The 21,558-nt window shown below is 40.9% G+C and overlaps 1 protein-coding gene across 1 annotated transcript; it reads right to left on the bottom strand.

Moving 5' to 3' along the window:
- Positions 1-881: 881 nt before the first annotated feature.
- Positions 882-20,515, bottom strand: LOC307129750 (GTPase IMAP family member 8-like). The gene is made up of 3 exons (XM_079822436.1): positions 20,463-20,515; positions 16,325-16,891; positions 882-2,388 (listed from the first exon to the last, which is right to left on the bottom strand). The coding sequence occupies exons 1-3, from the start codon at positions 20,476-20,478 to the stop codon at positions 1,187-1,189; spliced, it is 1,785 nt and encodes a 594-aa protein (XP_079678562.1). The 5' UTR covers positions 20,479-20,515; the 3' UTR covers positions 882-1,186.
- Positions 20,516-21,558: the final 1,043 nt, after the last annotated feature.

Here is a 21,558-nt window from a genome sequence, read left to right on the forward strand (position 1 = left end):
CCACATGGTAACTCCCTCCGGGCATGATGTGGCTTCCGCAGCGGCCTCCACGGGCACGCTTTCCCAGCGTTATCCAATACAGTCAGCTGAGTGGGTCTTGCGGAACAGCAGCTTTGACTCTCCCTGCGTGAATTTCCCCGACCCGCATCAGATCGGGGTCTGAGGGGCTCGACGCTGGGCGCTGGAAGTGGTAGTAACTATGGCATTTTCCAAAGGGATCCCAATTCGTCGGTACGTCCGACGTACGTCGAACGTGACCGACTGAAAGGGAACATCTCGGTTACGTATGGTAACCCTCGTTCCCTGAAGGAGGGAACGGAGACGTACGTCCCGTCGCCACAGTTGCTGTACCATCACTGCATGGCCGAGTCACTAAGTTCGGCTCCTCAGTGAAAAACAGTGTGCATTCGCTCTCGCTTCCTGTTTATACCTGCGGTGCGGGGCGGAGCGCGAGATGCAAATCTCGCACACCAATTGTTCATTGGCCGGTTCTATATAGCTCGAAGCTGATAGGGGCTCCCAGAAGTGATCCCAATTCGTCGGTACGTCCGACGTACGTCTCAGGGAACGAGGGTTACCATACGTAACCGAGACGTTAGTAATAAGTGAAGCTGATAATGCTGTTTGTGGAGTGGTTTGATGACACTGGATCCTGACGTCAAACAAATGTTTAAACGTCTACCCAATTTACATTTTCAACCAAAATTTGACATCTGAGTGACATTGGAGTCCATGTCCAATAAAATTTCTAGCTGGGGTGACCTCAAATTGTGGCCATAGTATGAGCACACAATGAGTGCGCTGTGAGGTTACACTTCACATTGTGACCACATGGTGAGATCACTCTGAAACAAAGTGTTGACAGGGTTGTTTCTGGATTTGTTATTCTATTAACATATTTGTGATTTATTTTGCATTTCTCAGCCACAGTAGAAATAGCTTCTGGAACAAGAACAAATGACTTGATTTTCATCTTATTTTAAAGACATAAAAAGTAATATAGGTTAATATTTACTTCTGTTGTAGATCAATTGCAAATTATATACTATTACTGTTCCAACATCAATTGAGTTCTGCTCAGAAACAGAAGCCTGTTTTTATCATTGTGTTTGATTGTACAATTATCCTAAGATTGAAATATTAAGAAATAGTAGAAGTTTTCATTTCTGTATTTATTCACCTGAATTCACGCTACATTTTGCTTTCGAACTTGACCTTCAGAACATAAGCTTAAAATCCAGTACACAATGTCTTCAATAGTACCAACTAAACCTCCAACAGCTCCTCCAACAACAGAAAGATAGCGGCCCCAGTCACGAGCTCGCCTGGATCTGTATGGTAGACTTTCTTCAGCTTCTTGAAAAGCTCTGGCCACTGCTATGACGAGTTTTTGACCATATTCCTGCTCTGCTTCTTCTCTAGTTTCACATTGAATTTTCTCCTGGAGATTGTGTTTTTCTTTCTCATGTTGTTCTTCCAGGTATTTTATGAAGTTCTGTTGTTGTTCTCCTAAAGCTTTTTCTTTTCTTTTATTCTCTTCTTCAAATTGTTTCTGTTGCTCCTCCAGTTTTCTGTGCAGCTCTTTTCTTAGGTTTGCATCTGTTTCTTTCTTGATCTCCTCTTCTCTCTTTTTGAAATTTTCTTCTCTTTTTCTCAGTTCATTCTGCATCTCTTCTCTTTCTCTTTTGTTTCCTTTCTTCATTTCTTCTATTTCAGCTTCATATTTGGTTCTCAGCTCTTCTTCTTTCTCTTTCAGTATTCTCTCTTGTGCCTCTTTGATGTTCTTCTCCACCTGCTGGAACATCTCATTGGTGTAGAAACTACCTCCATTTGTTTTAATCAAACAGTCGATCTTATCCAGCAGCTCAGAAACCTGCGTCTCATCTTCAGTGTTTTTGTTATTGAACACGTGATATCTCTTTCCAAACTGCTGGGTGATGTTCTTTAAACTACCATCTCCTTCAATAAAATCTTCAATTCTTCCTTCAAGATTATCTCCTCTGGTGAACAGCACCATGGTGTACATTCTGGATTTATCACCAAAAGTCTCCTGGATCATCTTCACTGTGTCTTTATCCTGTTGTGTGAATCTTCCCAGTTGCATCACCAGTAGAAACACATGTGGTCCAGGTGCCGCCATTGAGACGCACTTCACAATCTCCTTCCTTGTCTCAGCATTATCGACTCCAGTATCAAACAGGCCTGGAGTGTTGAGCACAGTTATCCGTCTTCTGTTGACCTCAGTCGTTTCTTTCTTACACTCCCTGGTCACAGAGGATGGATCAAATAATGATTTAAAAGCTCTTCTTCTCAGTATGGTATTTCCCGTTGCACTTTTCCCAACACCTGTCTTTCCCAGCAGGACAATCCTTAGATCACATAATACACCTATTAACAGCAGAGAAAGAACAGTTATAAGAAATGAAAATCTTCAGAAACACCAAACAAACTAGTGTTATAAACACTAATATTAATTTTATACAATAAACACTTGTTATTAAAAAGATAGTTCACCCTAAAATTAAAATTCTATCATAATTTACTCATCCTCATGTGGTTTCAAAACCACAAGAAATTAATTCATCTTTGAAACACTTATAAATAAATATATTTTTAATGAAAGTGAGAGATTTCTGACCCTCTATTGAAAATCTATTCACCCAAAACACAAAACGTTCATGAAGAGATAAAAAAATAAACAAAAAATTAATCGAGTGGTTAAAAGGCCACCCTTCAAAATATGGACTCTTCCAAACTCCCCTGCCTCTGTTCGTGATTTGGAGTATTCTAAAACTTTCCAGGGAGTTTGAAAACATCTAGGTTACTAATGTAACCCCCGTTCTCTGAAGGAGGTTACGTATAGACGTTATGTCTGAACAACTGACGTATTGGGATCTCGCCTGAGAGCCCAATCACCTTTGAGTGTAAACTAAACAAGCTAATGCACATTGGCAAGCGAGATTTGCATCGCGAACCACGACCTGTGTGGTACATTTTCTGTGTAATGATTTTTCAGTCATTTGAAAAATTCAAAATACCAGATTGTCATAATACTGATGCCACAATATCACAAGACTACTGTAAATCATGCAAAATTAACTGCCAATGTAATCAGAAATTTGACTTTAACCCCTAGAAGTCTGAGCTGTTTTGGGGCCCTTTAGAAGTTTTGACATGCTCTGACATGTGCCATTACACTGCATTCAGCACAAACTGGGCTACCATAATATCTGAGCAACATGTAGTGATGTATGTCTCGAGACCGGTCTCGAGACCACTTTTACGTGGTCTCGGTCTTGTCACGGCCTTGACGGTCTTGGTCTTGGTCTTGTCTTGGTCTCGGACCTCTCGGTCTTGTCTAAGTCTCGCTGTCTCAGAACGATTTAGCAATACAATATCCACGACAACAATATATATATTTTTTTTACGACAACACAACGTTCAATAATGCACCATTAATATTATTTTGCGCCCTTCAAATGCAACCAATCACATGCATGTATTATTTTCTGACACAGCCGTTGGTGCTCTCATCCATCAGTGAGTGAGTGTAGCCGACGCCGTAGCGTACAGCGTAAAGAGCACAGATCCAGCATCTAGTCAGTCAGTATGTCAGCAAATTCCTTGGTCATAAAATTTGCTTTCATAGAACACAATGAGTTCTTCTGCACATCGTCAAATAAAAAAAAGCATTCTGCGAAATGTAGATTCTGCAAAGTCTGCTTGACAGAGACAGCCGGGACCACCTCAACGTTCACCAGACACCTGGAGCGTAAACACAGGGAAAAGTAAGCTATCTAACGTTACCCATTTTCAAACTTTTTGAGGTAAAAACTTTCCAACCTCCCATGACCAAACAGATCATGTATCTGCTGAATTATTGTTGTTTATCATGTGTTCTTCTCACACGTGCGGTATAAGTTATTTAGGGACATATGTTTTGCAAGCCTCTCTAAGGACGTGACTAACCTGGTGAAGATGAGTGTAATAACGTTACTCGCTAAATACAGTTAGCTCTATCAGTGGCTACCGGCGGCTAGAACTTTAGTAGGGGTGGAACGGTAACTTTACATGAAAAAACGCGCTCATAATTGAAGTGACGCGCTCATTTTTTCCAGGCGCTGTGAGGTGAAAAAAATCACCCAAACACTACGTGTGTTTGTTTCTACTCCGTTAATACATCTTGTAACGTCGTTAGCAGAGCAACATCAATCGTTTTTCGGTGGTGGAAATCCATTAGCTACTAAAAAATGTATTTGCCATTGAGGAGCGCAGTGCATGGTTGCATAGCAACGACAGACGCCACAGGAAAATCAGACCGAATTTTACTATAATAAAAGATAGGCTAACGTGCATTGTAAATGTCAGTAATGTATATTTTTTATAAAAAATATTTAAAGGCTGAAATATGTGAGGTTTATTTTTTTATAAAACCTTTTGTCAACTTTATTTGAACTTGTGTATGTTAGATAACATGTTGCAAAACACTCCTTTACAATCTGGCCATCATTTTTAATGTTATTAATTTAATGTTTATGTAAATAAAAAGTGCATATTGATGCTAATTTAATTTGTTATTTGCTGGTTTTCGACATAAAACTTAATTCAGGATTCTGTGATATATACTGTAATAATACTGTATCCTAAATTGGGGATAATTCACCTATTTCATATGCTGAAGTAAATTTCTGGAGTGTTAAAGATTCCGGTCTCGACTTGGTCTCGGTCTTGGTCTCGGTCTTGGTCTCGACTTGGTCTTGGTCTTGAGGTGGTCTGTCTTGGTCTTGGTCTTGGTCTTGTCTTGGTCTCGATACCCTCTGGTCTTGGTAGTGTCTTGGTCTCGGTTTAGGCGGTCTTGACTACAAGTCTAGCAACATGTATGTGCATGCTTGTATTTTTGAGAGAAACATTTTAATGTTAATGTTTTTAATGTTATTTTATTCAAACAAAATGATTATTTTCAATCAAACGGAAATGACAGAAATAAAGTCACACTGGTAATAAAGAGGAACAAATAAATATATTACAAGCAATAAACAAAGATTGCTCACTTCTGTCAGAGAGTTTCATATTTTTAATATATAAGCCCACTGCATTCCAGATACTGGTTCAATTATATATGCACTGCATCCTCATGTATAAAATTTTGTCAGTCAGTTAAATTAACTGAACCTTTATTTGTGCCTGCTCAAAGAAAACACGCTTCTTGAATGTGACAAACATCAAACAAAACTCAAGTCTGGGCACAGAAGACAACAGGAGCATTTAGAACAAATACACAAAATACGACAAGCATCTAGTTGTTGAAACATTTTACTCCTCCCAAAAATGCTAAAAAATAAATGTGTGAGAGCGTAATGGGCTATATGACATGTGAGCCAGCTATGACAGCGCTACTGAAGCACGCATCGCCGCAGACAAGCAGCTGAGTATCTCTTCATCAAGCCAGTGCACAAACTAAACCTCCTCTGCTGAGATATTGAGAGATTTAATGTCTTCCGTTTATTTTATCTAAAGCCCTATTCGGATGGTAATTGTTTCTCACGTGGAAGTCTGTGAAAATAAATGTGCAGCCACCTCAGTGATAAACTCATGCATTCGGATGGTGATTTATTCACTGTGGAGGATTGAGTTTTGTGATCGGGAACGCTCACATGCTCAATAACATGATTGTCTGCTGTAAATAAAATGTCATATGCTTGGTATAATAAGAATAAATGCATATTTAATTTAATTATAGCAAAATAATATCCTAATTATTATTTAATTATTTATATCTGTTTAAAAATAGGAGGATATATAGATGCACATTATATTTAAAATGGTTTTCTGTCTTGTATTTTAACTCAAAATAAAGGATGTAATTTTATTCCACATGGAAATGAGCGGGAATACAGCCTCTTATTTACATGAGGTAAACATAATGCTTAGAGAATAGAGATGCACCGATTGCAATTTTCTTGGCTGATTCTGGTTTCCGATTTTTTGTGAATGTGAGTGTTGTGAGTGTTCTGTGCCTGGAAAGAAGTAGAAATAACAATTAACTGAAAATCAGTTGCTTTATGAAACAAAACATTATAAATTGACCTTTTTCTCTTTTTTACTAAAGTACAAAAGATCCTATGAATGAATAAACCTGAAGTGTACAATACTCTTCCAAATAAAAGTTCAGTAATTGGGTAATAAAAGTTGCCAGCTAGGGATGTCATGGTACCTAAATTCCAGTAGTCGGTACCAATACCATTGTCACAATGACGAACTCTGTGACTCCCTCCTCTGGCCACCAGAGGGAGCCATCACCAGAATACTAACTCACTATTCACTACATTTCCCAATAGCCCGTACCTTGGACTGATTTCTCGCCAGCTGTTACCCATCACCCGGACTATAAAGGACTGCCATTCACTCCAGTGCACCGCGAAGTCTTGTTTTGCCTAGGTGGACTTTTCTGAGTGTTTATATATCCTGTTTGACTGCCTGTTGCCGACCACTGTTATTACCTGTCTATCTCTGCCTGCTGCCTGCCTTTTGATCCTTGCCTGGTTATTCTTCTGTGAATGTTATCTGCCTGCCCTGACTAATTGCCTGTTATCTGACTACGTTTTCTGCCTGCTCCTATCATTTCCAGTTTATCCCTGTCTGACCCTGCCTGTACGACCATGCTATTTTCATTAAAGCATGCAAATGGATCCCAGTCTAAGTGATGAATCACTACAGAAGACTTTGCCACCCCCGGATCCAGCTGCTTTCTCTCACCTGTGTGCCACCATGTCTGCTCAGACCAGCCAGCTTGCTGCACATCAGCACCAGCTCAACCGTCTCACAGGTCTCACAGAAGAGCTGGTGAATGCACTCCAAGGCTTGCATATCCGCACTCCCGCGGATCCTTCACTGCCCGCCACGGCCGCCATTGCACACGTGGTGCAGACGCCACCAACAACCAACCCCCGCCTCTCTTTACCTGAGAAATTCGACGGCGACCCTGCAAGGTGCAAAGGATTCATTCTCCAGTGTTCCCTCTTCCTCAAACAACAGCCTGCCATGTTCACTACTGATGCCAGTAAGATTGCTTTGATTTGTTCATTGCTTACAGGGAGAGCGCTAGACTGGATTACAGCGATGTGGGGTGACGACGGGTCTGCTTTTCCGTCGTATGAATACTTTCTACAAAGATTCAGGGAGGTATTCGATCATCCCAGTGATGGCAAAGGGGCCGGCAACCGCCTGTTGGAACTCACTCAGGGAAGGGGCACGGCGGCTGAGTATGCTTTGGCTTTCCGTACATTTGCAGCACAGACAACCTGGGTGAGTGATACGCTCAAAGTTTGTTTCAGAAGAGGTCTGTCACGAGAGTTACAAACTGAACTCGCCTGCCGAGATGAAGGGAAAAGTCTGGATCAGTTTATTGAACTCACCATTCATATCGATAACCTCATTCGTGCTCGTAAAGCAGGTTCCAGAGGTAACACTCGTGTTCCTTCTTCGACTGACCCTGAGTTTAATGAACCGATGCAAATCAACGCGTATCGTCTGTCTGAGGAGGAGAGAGGACGCCGTATTGCTCATCGACTGTCTGTACTGTGGGGGTTCGGGTCATATGAGAAACAACTGCCCGGTGCGCTCTCGCTCAGCCTCCACGTTCGGTGAGTGACTCCAAACCTCATTACTCCTCAGCTATGTGTGTGTCTGTGCCCATCAAATTGTTATTTACTGACGTTCCTCTGGAGACCCTTGCGTTACTGGATTCTGGGGCTGCGGGAAACTTCATATCCCAACGCTATGTTGATCAGCAAAAAATCCCAGTAATTGAATGTCTCTCTTCCCTCACAGTGGAGGCCATAGATGGACGCCCTCTGGGTTCAGGAAGCATTAACACCATTACACAACCACTAACCATGCAAATTGGTATCTTCCACACAGAACGTATTCAATTTCATGTTCTACCCACGTCCACCTTTTCCATCATTCTGGGGTTACCGTGGCTCCGCACACACAACCCACACATCTGCTGGAGAGAGGGTCAAATCTTGCAATGGAACAAGCACTGCCTAACTAAATGTCTGCCTCAGTCACCCTCTTTATGTGTCAGGACCATCCAGGCCACCGAATCCACCGTGGTCACCACGGAACCTACTACAGAAGCTCCGGCAGGCTTGACACTCCCCCACGAATATCAAGACCTGGCTGTGGCCTTCAACAAGGTACGAGCATCTCAATTACCACCTCACCGCATTCATGACTGTGCCATAGATCTTATTCCAGGAGCAACTCTGCCCAAGGGTCGTATCTTCCCGTTATCCCAACCTGAGTCTGAATCTATGAAGAAGTACATCGAGGAGGAACTAGCCAAAGGCTTTATCCGACCGTCTACTTCACCTGCATCTGCTGGGTTCTTCGTGGGGAAGAAGGACGGGGGTCTCCGCCCTTGCATCGACTACCGGGGTCTAAATGAGATCACAGTTAAGTTTCGCTGCCGTTGGTTCCCGCCGCCCTGGAACAACTTCGCACAGCCAGGTACTTTACCAAGCTTGACCTTCGTAGTGCCTATAACCTAATCCGCATAAGGAGAGGTGACGAATGGAAAACTGCTTTCTCAACGACTACTGGGCACTATGAATATCTCGTGATGCCCTTCGGGCTGGCTAATAGTCTTTCGGTATTTCAAGCCTTTCTCAATGATGTATTCAGAGACATGTTACACAGATTTGTGATCGTTTACATTGATGACATTTTGATTTATTCAGACACCATGGAGGAGCATATCACCCAGGTCAGACAGGTTCTGCAGAGGCTAATCCAGTTTCAATTATACGCCAAGGCAGAGAAGTGTGAGTTCCATAAGACATCCACGTCCTTCCTCGGCTACATCATCAGTCCGGAGGGCGTCGCAATGGATGAGAAGAAGGTAACCGCCATCATGAATTGGCCACTTCCCAATACACTCAAAGAATTACAGCGTTTCCTGGGGTTCGCCAACTTCTACCGCAGATTCATCCGAACTTTCAGTACCATAGCCTGTCCGCTTACCAGCATGGTGAAGAAGGGGCAACATCGACTTAAGTGGGCTCCACCTGCCATTCAAGCCTTCCAGGACCTTAAGGAACGCTTCGCTTCCGCTCCTATTCTCCACCATCCTGACCCCTCTCTCCCATTCGTTGTCGAGGTGGATGCCTCCAGCACTGGTCTCGGGGCCATACTTGCTCAGAGGCAAGGTGATCCTTCTAAACTCTACCCATGTGCTTTTCATTCCAGGAAACTAACTCCGGCAGAACGTAACTATGATGTGGGGGATCGAGAACTACTGGCTATGAAGACCGCCTTCGAGGAGTGGCGTCACTGGCTGGAGGGGGCTACACATCCCTTCGTTGTCCTAACAGACCACAAAAACGGAGTACCTCCGAACGGCCAAAAGACTCAACCCACGTCAAGCCCGCTGGTCCCTGTTATTTTCCCGTTTCCACTTCACTGTCACCTACCGTCCTGGATCCAAGAACCTCAAAGCCGATGCCCTGTCGCGACGGTGAGAACCAAGCTCAAGACCATGAGACTGTATTACCTACTTCTCTTGTTGTTGCACCTATACAGTGGGATATTATGACGGAGCTGGAACAGGCCAATGCTGAGAGCGAAATTCCTGCTGACTGTCCCCTGGAGAGAACCTTTGTTCCCCTGGGCTATCGCAATCGTGTCATGGAGATGGTTCACAATTCTCCCTCTTCCGGTCATCCTGGTATCACTGCAACCACTCAACTGCTTCAGAACCGGTTCTGGTGGTCATCTCTGCCCAAAGACACAAGTCACTTCGTCAATGCATGCCTAGTCTGCCAAAGAAATAAATCCTCTCACCAACTCCCCGCTGGCTTGCTGCAACCTCTGCCACTCCCGCAACGCCCCTGGTCCCACATCGCCGTGGACTTCATCACGGATTTGCCCGTCTCGAATGGATACACCACCATACTCGCGGTGGTAGACCGATTCTCCAAGGCATGCCGCCTCATTCCCCTCGCCAAGCTGCCCACGGCCATGCAAACCGCTGAACATTTATGCAACTGGGTCTTTCGTATATATGGCCTACCAGAGGACATTGTGTCTGACCGGGGTTCCCAGTTTACCTCTCGCCTCTGGTCTGCATTCTGTCAGGCACTCAACATCAATGTCAGTCTCACCTCAGGCTATCACCCACAATCCAATGGCCAAACAGAACGTTTAAACCAAGAACTCACCCGCTTTCTCCGTTCATACTGCACTCGAAACCAAAGCGACTGGTCCCGATACTTGCTGTGGGCTGAATACACCCAGAATTCCCTGCACAAACCGGCCACCGGAGTAACACCATTCCAGTGCATCCTTGGATTCCAACCGCCATTATTCCCATGGTCAGGAGAGCCCACTAACGTTCCCGCAGTCAACGACTGGATGGCACGTAGCGAGGCAACGTGGGATAGAGCACACACCCACCTGCGACAGGCGGTCCGCCGACAGAAGGACCAAGCTGACCGGCACCGCCGTCCGGCCCCTCTGTACCAGCCGGGTCAATGGGTCTGGCTTTCCACACGGGACCTCCGGTTGAAGCTCCCCTGCCGCAAACTAAGCCCAAGGTACGTTGGCCCATATCAAATCACACACCAAATAACACCCGTTTCATTTCGTCTGGCCCTGCCTGACCATTTTCGCATTTCCCCCACGTTCCATGTTTCACTGCTCAAGCCTGCCGATGGTCCCAGCGAGGAGAGGTCAGGTGATCAGGGTCCCCATCCTAGTGGAGGGCGAGGAGGCTTACCAAGTCCGTGAGTTGCTGGACTCCAGGCGCCGAGGACGCCTACTTCAATATCTGGTGGACTGGGAGGGGTATGGCCCGGAGGAACAAACCTGGGTCAACTCGGATGATATCCTGGACCCCAACCTATTGGAAGAATTCCACACCAATCATCCGGACAAGCCTGCCCCTCGTCCTCGTGGAAGACCTCGGCGCCGCTTGCCTCCTCACGCCAGGAGGCGTTCGCAGGGAGGGGGCTCTGTCACAATGACGAACTCTGTGACTCCCTCCTCTGGCCACCAGAGGGAGCCATCACCAGAATACTAACTCACTATTCACTACATTTCCCAATAGCCCGTACCTTGGACTGATTTCTCGCCAGCTGTTACCCATCACCCGGACTATAAAGGACTGCCATTCACTCCAGTGCACCGCGAAGTCTTGTTTTGCCTAGGTGGACTTTTCTGAGCGTTTATATATCCTGTTTGACTGCCTGTTGCCGACCACTGTTATTACCTGTCTATCTCTGCCTGCTGCCTGCCTTTTGATCCTTGCCTGGTTATTCTTCTGTGAATGTTATCTGCCTGCCCTGACTAATTGCCTGTTATCTGACTACGTTTTCTGCCTGCTCCTATCATTTCCAGTTTATCCCTGTCTGACCCTGCCTGTACGACCATGCTATTTTCATTAAAGCATGCAAATGGATCCCAGTCTAAGTGATGAATCACTACAACCATAAATTTAATGGTACTCAGTACCAATTTCGGTACCACAGCTAAATGTTATATATATATATATATATTATATAATTTTAATTTATTTAACCATTTAAAATGTATTAAGTTTATTTTTTATGATGATAATCATTATAAGTAAATAATACATAAACATTTAAAGGCTGTATGCTGTTTAAAAGTAAACATTGTTTATAAAAAAACATGACTGTGGGGGCAGTCATGGCCTAGTGGTTAGGGAGTTAAACTGGTAACCCAAAGGTTGCTGGTTCGATTCCAGAACCGGTGGGAAATGACTGAGGTGCCCTTGAGCAAGGCACCTAACCCCTAATCGCTCCCCGGGCGCCACACAAGGCTGCCCGCTGCTCTGGGTGTTTGTATACACGTTTGCAGTGTGTGTGTGTTAACTACTCAATACTCTGCTCCTAATGTGTGTGCATTAACTGGATGGGTTAAATGCAGAGGTCAAATTCCAAGTATGGGTCACCATACTTGGCCGTCACTTTCACACTTTCACACTTATTATTACATAGAGCCAGCGCTAAATCTACAGTCACCACATATATTCTGTCAATTAATTTTTTTTAAACCAAACTTTTATTTTGACGGGTTACCATTGCCCTTGAGAGTTTTTGTTCATGATATGACAGTTCTATCAAATTAAACGGTAAATTCTCATGAAGTGATGGATTATGCGTTCGGCTGATCATCCAGCGCCATGAAGTCCATAATTTCTTTGTAATTGCTTTGGTCTTTTCGCTGCTTATACTAAAGGAAAGATAGGAGAGGCTGCAGACCTGTGGCTGGCTCTGAGCTCTGGCCAGCTTCAGCCGTTTTACCTTTACTAATGTTACCTTCTTCAAACTGGGCATGTTCCGCGGGGTGATGGAGTTTTAAGTGTCTAATTAGGTTTGTCGTGTTGTACGCTGTCCTGGTGGTTCCCCTGCGGTTTATTTTAACCATACAAGTTTTACAAATGGCATAATTAGTGTCTTCTAGTGTTTGCACTCATGCTCACTGCCGCATGTAGACGGATCGGCTCAAAATCGGAGACATGTGTCTCCAATCGGTGCATCTCTAATAATGCTGTGGTTATTTTAACATACAATATATAATCGCATTTCAAATGTTTACGTGCTTTTCTCCTTTTTATTTTTGAGCAGTGATGAAATATCTTGCAATATAAATATTTGCCAGCATTTCAGTAATACAAGTCTAGATCTTTAAAATGCATCCAAATTACAGCGTAGCACAACCATACGGTGCCCTGCAGGGGTCAAAAAGGATTTTGAAGTGATATATTCTTGAAAAATCAGAGATGTGGATTTGGACGGCAAATAAATTACCACACAACCTTGGTGTTTGTCTAAAAACAGTAGGTAATTCGGCCAGGGATTTTTACATGGGTGGTGACCTTAAAGCTGTGGCTGGAAGTTTCTCTCTCTCTTTTCTGTTCTTGTTTCTCTTTCCTTCATTTAATCTGCTTGTTCACAACAGGTGTTCATCATCAATGCTTAATCATCACTTAATGATCTCATTAACGTCAACTCTGCTACAATGGTACTTTAACTCTATAGTGCGTACACATGAACACAAGGCAGTGTTTATTTATCATGGCCATTTTGCTGTGTACTACTACGTAAAACTTACCCATTTCATTTAAGTATGACTGACAAATATGAATCACATTCAGTTTATTAGTTTGTATATGTTAAAACGATGTAATCCAAATGGATGTAAAATTGATATTAGGGATGTAACGGATCACGACCCACGGTTCGGCACACACGTGACCCGCGGATTTATTGTGCTTTTTTTTTTTAAACTTGTGGATTAATCTGAATTGTTTAGCGATCGCAGACTAAAAGACAGTTTTTCTGCCAATATTGCTTTTTAAGTGATCTCGTTCCTTTAAACTCGATGCAGAGTTTCAGAGAAACACATGTGTTCACGTGAACAGGGCATGTTAATCAGTCAACAGTGGCTAGCGGAGAAGTAGAAGAACTTGAAAAGCCTCCTGCATCATTCAAATCGCGTGTATGGGAGCATTTTGGCTTCCCCGTAAAATATAATGATGATGGAAGAAGGGTGGTGGACAAAACTCTAACAGTATGTAGGCACTGTGGCACGAGAAAGCCGTATGAAAGTGGCGCATACATCGAGCATGGCACCTGCTGACGCCCGTTTCACACATACTCCGTTTGCAGTGCGTATGCGGTGCCTATTTTTCCGTACCCTTGTTAACGGATACAGCTCTCACTGCACACGGCTTCGGTCCGTCAGTGCGTTACAGGAGCGCGTAGCCATACAGCTGTGCTGCGATCGTTTCCGCACAAAGTCTATTGTTTGTCTACTCGGTTTTAAAGTCAACACATGGCTTTTTGCCTTGAGTAAACCAAGGAAAACGGCCTTTAAGTAAACAAGGATAAATAATGGAGAGCACCTGTCCGTTCTTGGAGGTGGAAAAACAAAGTTCTTTATGACCTGCAGGATTTCTTGTAAAAAGATTTAAAAACAAAAGAAAAGCGTAGTTTTAATTTAAAATGTTTGTTATTTTAACATAGTCTATTGTCTGTTTTGCAATTTGCATGAGCAACGTAATATATACCTCTAAAGTAGGTATTAGGCTATATAAATACAAAGTAATGAATTCAATAAAACGTTGTTTAAATGTATTGCGTTTAAACATGATATCTATAAAATAGTGTATAGGCCTACAAAGAGAATTGCAATGCTGACAAGTGTGAGAGGTCTACTCTCTCCCTGAGAATGTTGACATCCTAATCTTAAAAAAAAAGGTTATTTTTAGTCAAATTTGATTTATTCAGATGGTTATTTATTTATTTTTTCTTTGTTAACACCAAAAGTTGTTAACCTATAAACCATATAGGTTATGTTAACACCAAAAGTTTTCATGTAATAAATGGAAAGCAAATAAAAATAGTCTCCTCCCCCTTTTATTCTGATCCGAAAAATGATCCGATCCGTGACTCATGATCCGTAGTCGATCCGAACCGTGAGTTTTGTGATCTGTTGCACCACTAATTGATATGCAATTCAAATACATAAATCTTATGTTTAGACATTTTGAGTAGAGCTGGGTGATAAAACGATAACGATATGTATCACTATAGACACGTAATCGATATCAATAAAAAATGTGTTCGATAAAACGTTCAATAATTTTTTTTCTTCGTCGGAAGAAACCAGAGGTTTCGAAGCAAGTTTGGTTGCATGAACAAAGGCACTCACTCTCTGGTAACCCTGCGCATGCGCCTTGTCAGTTTGGGGAGGTGTTTATACTCGATGCACTCGCCGTTGTAATATTCTTTGAAACGAGAGAGGAGTAATTGTTCTATAAACCATCAGGAAACAGCGGTGAGAAGAAGTAAGGTACACACGCAACAATGTTTACTTTAGTAAACTTTATCAAAACCACACTACGAAAGAATTGTGTAAAACCCAGTAAACCCAGTATTACTTGTGACATTAGAACAGAATATAGGGATGGCAGAACATGTATACAACTAAATTAACGATCTCTGGATCTTTATTTTCATTAAAAGGGTTTATTTCAGAGAAAGGTCTTATTTCTAGATATAAATCAAAGGGTGATCAGGCCTTTTCTGTGGCTGGGTCCAAGCTTTGGAATGGTCTCCCCTATCATGTGAGGTCTGCTCCTTCATTGGACATTTTTAAATCTACTCTTAAATCGTATTTTTATTCTTTAGCGTTTGAAAACCTGTAATTATTTTTGTATATGTCTGCTTTGTACTTTGTACAGCACTTTGGATCAATCCATATTGTGTTTAAATATGCTTTATAAATAAAGGTTGTTGTTTTTTCTGCTATTGTTGTCTCATTTTGTAAATATAAGCAAGTGATTAATGCCGACTTCACATGCTCTCGGAATTATCCTAAATATGAGTTTCCTAGGTAAAAATTGCACATGAACGCCCTCCCATTTCAACTCGTAATCCTGACTTCAGAAGTGGGAATTATAAAATTTCTGATAGCATGTGAAGGCGCATAAGACACGCTAACTGGGTGTGGGCGTGATGAGACGTCATACTCAGCCAGCTTCGCCTCGAACTCGTGCATCTTCGGTTGCGGATTAATCAGTTGCGGAAAGTTCACCGCCAAGCAAAATGGGGGCTGAATCCGAAATCGTCCCCTATACCCTCAAATAGGGCATTATTTGAGAGGACAGCCATTTGTAGTGGTGTCAGAAACCATAGTGGACGTTATTGAGTGCACTCATTCAATCCCACATTGCACCACAATACACAATAACGACTGTACAGCCGAAGTACACAAAACGACTGTCCGAATTCACTCACTCGTGTTCATCAACTCCTTCAAGTGAACTGTTTTAGTAGACTAACGTAGGGAATAGTGAATGAGGGTTTAGGGGGGTGATTTTGGATTGAGACCACCCACTCCGCATTGACGTCATTTTTGCCACGTGCATCCTCACGCATAAACATATTTACATTTGAATTATTTGAGTGTTTTCATTGGTTGTGTTGACATTTCTTCCTTGTTTAAAGGTTTGAAAAATGGGGATTATAATCAGAGGAAGGTTAAGTTTAAAATAAAAATGGTTAAATGTAATATATCTTTCTCCTTTCTCTCTTTTTTAAATAGGTCATAAAAAATATCAATAATTATCGATATCGACCGATATGAAACGCTTATATCGTGATACAGTTTTCAGCCATATCGCCCAGCCCTAAATTTGAGTGTAGTCATTCAATGATTCAATGACTCACTCATTGAGAGCATGACTTGCAGCCACCTACTAAAAATATAATCAAAATATTTTCACACTCACGTCTTTCTGTGGCCTGTTGCTCCATTGTGAAATGCTGTGAAGCTTCATATTCAGCACAAACCAGGTGACGTCCATCATTCATTTGCACAATGTCCTCAAACATCTGCAAAAGTTCATCAGGAGAGCTGCTTCTCTGGAGACTAAAGTGTCTGTTTGAGCATTTCTGAATGATTTTCTGTAGGGTGTCATTGGTTTCAGTGAGCTCTTGTGTGGTGAACACCATGGTGTGTTGATAAACCAGCTCAGAGAAAGAGTCCAGCACCTTCTCCACACACTTTTGATCTTCTGTTGAACACTGATTATGTTTGAGGAGCAGAACGATCACATGAGGTCCTGGATCAGACAGATACACACACTCTCTCACAATCCGTGTGATCTGATGATCTGAGATGTTTGCCTGGAGCAGCTGAGGACAGTTGATGACCATCATGTGTCTGTTCTTCAGTCTTCCTCCAACTCTCTCTACAACATCTGGAGGAGCTTCACTGTAAAACGCTGCTCGTCCCAACAGGAAGTTTCCCACTCCACTGTTTTCAGACACACTCTTCCCCAGCAGAACAATCCTCACTGCAAAGAGTAAAATCAGACATTCAGTAATCACAATCCTTGTGTCACACCCCAGCCAGCACAGCCATGTGGGCCCCATATGGGTTTGACCCGGGCTGTGTAACTGGGCCCAGACAGTTTTGTCCACGGTTTCTATGTTGACCCCACATGGGTTAGCCAAGATGAAATTAACTCTGCTCAGTGTGCACACTACAGGCTGTTAAATGTAACACTGAATCGGTTTATGCCAATGGGGTCAATGAGATAATGGACCCATTTAATTCAAACATTTTCCCAGAGATAACATGCATGAATTTGTAGTGAATTTTGAATTTGAGTGTTAAAGTAACACTGAAGCAGTGTTAAGGTTAATGAGATAATTAAGAGATTAATGAAGTGATTATTGAGCATTAATTATGAACACCTGATGATAATGAGCAGAATCACTGAAGGACAGAGAAACACAAGTACTACAACTGACTTCAGCCACAGCCTTAGATGAAATCAACTGAAGATAAAAGAAGACATTAAATCTCTCAAGACCCATAAAAATTTTGATTTATCAGCCCATATATCAGTTATTGGCTAATGTTAATTTCTCATGTCAATACTACTGCAGAAATTCCAGCAGTGCTGTGATACTCTGAAATATTTGATGTAATCATTATGCAGAAAATGTTTTGACAGAATTATGTAGACTCAGGATTATACAGACATCAAGAATCAGCTCATGAATCTCAACAATAGTGACAATCAAAAAATATTCGACTCTGAACATCACAAAACAAGCTACCATTGATGAGATTCATATTTTGATTCTTGATGTCTCTGTCTGCCTGGACACAGCTCAAAACATTTTTTGTAATAAACAGAACACATTTCTACTTTTATGTCATTTTGGTTGCTTGGTTGTTTCTTTATAAAGGTCCAGACATTTTTTTGTCATTTGTGTCTGTGTGATGTTCTCTTTTTATGCTGTCATTACGTTGCAGCCAATCACTGCATTGCTGATCATGGTTTCGAGTATCGATGCATCTGCCCTCTTGAGGAAACACAAGAACGAACAATAATCTCAGACAAAAGTGGAAAACAATGTTGTGTAAACAGCCCTTTAATTTAAAACCAGGGATTTTGCTGTGAATGGTGATTCAATGTAAATTAAGTAAAACAAGTTGAAAAATGTCAATTTTATGTCCATCTTGATCTATTTTTACATAATTTAAATATATATATTTTTACAGGGTGCAAACATGATGAAAAAAATCATTGTTACATTTCAAACATGATTCAAGGTTGTGACATTTGAAGGCATGACCATGCTCGTATTTTGACCTCACTTAGCGGAAGTTATGGCGGAGTTCAGAGATGATCACGTTTGTCTGATAAGAGGTAAAATAATTGCATAAATTTTGCAAGAAAAATAATTGATCGTTTCGCAAGATAAGACCCTTATTCATCGTTTGGTATCGCTTAAAGCCCTTTGAAGCTGAACTGAAACTGTCATTTGGACCTTGAACCATTTGGAGCCCATTGAAGAGCATTATATGGAGAACAATCCTGGAATGTTTTAATCAAAAAACATAATTTCTTTTCGACTTTAGAAAGAAAGACATGGACATCTTGGGTGATATGGGGGTGAGTAAATTATCAGCAAAAGTTTATTTAACAGTGAACTAATCCTTTAACCCGACCCAAGTTAGTGCACACACACTAGGAGTAGTGAACACACACTTCAAAACCATGGACACACGCAGTGGGCAGCCATTCACTGTGGCACCCAGGGATCGATTGGGGGTTAGGTTACCAGTCTGATACTCAAACCATTAAGCTTGATACATACTCTGCAAGAACAAAGACATTTTTTTGTTTTCTCGAGGTGGCAAGAACAATAACTAAGTTAGTTCTGGCCAGTATATTCCATACTTCATGAGAAAGCAGGTGCCGATTAACATCTCTGTTTCTCTGCATTAACCCCGCCCACTTTAAAATTCTGACCAATTTTTGGTCATAAAATGTACAATGTTGCTCACAGTCCCATGCCACTTCTCCTGTGAGCTCAAAAAGGCAAGACACAAAACACAGTCGTAGTAGAAACTAGCAGAAACCCGTAGGGGAGAACCGGGGTGAAAGTAACACGGGACGAAAGTAACAAAGCGATTTTCTCCGAGCCCTGAATACATTTACATTCCAAGCTATGACAGCACGTTCAGCACACAACCCTTGACGGATCTGCCAAATATCATGTGATTTCGTCATCGTTTCCCGCGGTTAGGTCCGAAATGCAGTTTTCAAGTACGGCAAGTAAATTAATGAAGCGGTACTTTTTTTCTAATTACAAGTTGTGTTTCTTGTTTCATGTGTCACAGTAATGATCAATCTACAGGTTATTTAGTGCTGTTACACACCCTGAAGGTTTGTCTTTTCAGAGTTTTTCAGTATAAAAGTAAATCGTGTTTAAATGTCAGGACTTCCTGTCGGGACGAAAGTAACACTTGTTACTTTTGTCCCGCTATCATATATATAATGCATATTATGCAAATTTAATTTAATTTTCATATTGTTCATACTGTTGAAGAAAAAACGTATCAAATAGATACAGACATTGCAAATAAAAAATATTTTAAACAATTCAAGTTTGTACTGTCATATTACATTTGAAACATTTGATGAACTTTAACATTTAAAATGAAAATGTAATTTAATAATTTTTTTTGAAAAGATAAAGGACAAAATATGTTTGCAGTTACATATTAACAAGGTCATAGTCAGGTATGTTTAATAAAAACAAGAGTAGCACCAAAAAAATATCGCTTGTATTGTTGTGTTACTTTCGTTCCACCTGATGGGGTCAAAAGTAACAATGTGCAGTTTATGTCCAAAGTGAAATTATACTGTAGTTGTTCTACATTTGTACAAATATACCACCTGCTATTGATAGACCACACTTGTGAGTTATTGACCACAGCAAAAATAAATCTCGGTCTAAAACATTATCTTTTAAAATTATGATTTTCTGAAAAATGGTACTTTCGTCCCTGCTCTCCCCTAATAGTAAAGCTAGTAGTAGGCTAGACCTGGTTAACATTATTACAAATGGCGACATCAAAGCGAAACATATCTGACTGTAGAAATGTTAGCTTACAAACTTTTAAAATAATAATGAACAGCAAACTTTAAAAAGATGAAATTCAAAGAAAACTAAGACGTCCTCTTCTCTGTAGGAATTGATCGGGTTGTGTTGAAAACCCCAAAGCAACACAAAATAATCATAAATGCCAGCACAACTGCGTAGTATTTACACAACCTCACAGAGGAACAGGCATACATTTTCATAGAATATGTTTAAACACAGAGAAAGCTAAAAACAAGCTACACATTTTATCCTAAAAAAAGATCTGCTAGTTTTATTTCTATCAAATTAATATTTTACAGCAAATTGGCGTTTGCTTTCGGTTTCTAATTTTCAATTTTAATAGGCTACAAAAAAAAAGAATCTTAGTAACGGAGAGGTTCATTTGACTAAATACGATTAGATTCTGATGGATGATTTCATAAATCTTGAACATGCTAGTTTGCTAAATTCAAATCTTACCCGAACGGTCTGCCATTTTATCACCAAAGGTTTGAAGGTGAAATCGAAACTGAATGTCTGACTGATACAACTCACGTGCGCCCCCCATGGAGACTTGAAAGCGTATCCACATTTTCTCCAGTTAACTAATGCGGTTATTACATATGGAATTCCAAAGCTGACATAATTCTAAATAAATAAATACATAAATAAATATACAAAGAAGTGTAAAAAAAAAAAACCCAAAACAAAACAAATAAAAACATTAGTAAATATACACAGAAAAGTAAATGTAAAAAAATAAATGAGTATTTATACATTTATTTCCTTATTTATGTATAATTGCATTTATTTATTTCTGGGTCAGAGATAAAACGGGGGTTTCAGGCATAAAAAATAAATAAATGTGTAATAAAGCTTTACATTTAGTTTTTTCCCTGTACATTAGAATGCTTCCTGTTTAATTTTATATTTTTTCTGAGCAAAAAAAAAATAAATTATTTTTTTTATTTTTATTATTTTTTTTATTATATATGTTTATAAAACAATTGGGCTTTCCTGTAGCTCAAACAGTAGAGCATGGCACTAGCAATGCCAAGGTCATGGGTTCGACTCCCAGGGAAAGCAAGAACTGACAAAATGTAAAATGTGTACCTTGAATGCAATGTAAGTCGCTTTGGATAAAAGCGTCTGCCAAATGCATAAATGTAAATGTAAATTATCATACATGATTTACAGAAGACACCCACTAAAATGTAATTCAGTGAAACAACATTTATGTATCAGAAAATCTTATCAGGAATCATTTGAGGATATATTAAAAGACTCTATTTAAGGATCACATTGCAGCCCTCAAATACTAATTCATTGTAATTTTAAATCTTTATACTTTGCCACTACACTCTAAAAAAAGATGTGTTAAAATGACACATGTTGTGTAGATTTAACACATGTAGTGTGTGTGCTCTTAACACATGTAGTGTTTGTGCTTGGGGACAACACATGTTGTGTAGATTTTAACACATGTAGTGTGTGTGCTCTTAACACATGTAGTGTGTGTGCTCGGGGACAACACATGTTGTGTAGATTTTAACACATGTAGTGTGTGTGCTCAGGG

Source organism: Gobio gobio (genome assembly GCF_949357685.1).
Source record: "Gobio gobio genome assembly, chromosome: 7".
Taxonomy (NCBI): domain Eukaryota; kingdom Metazoa; phylum Chordata; class Actinopteri; order Cypriniformes; family Gobionidae; genus Gobio; species Gobio gobio.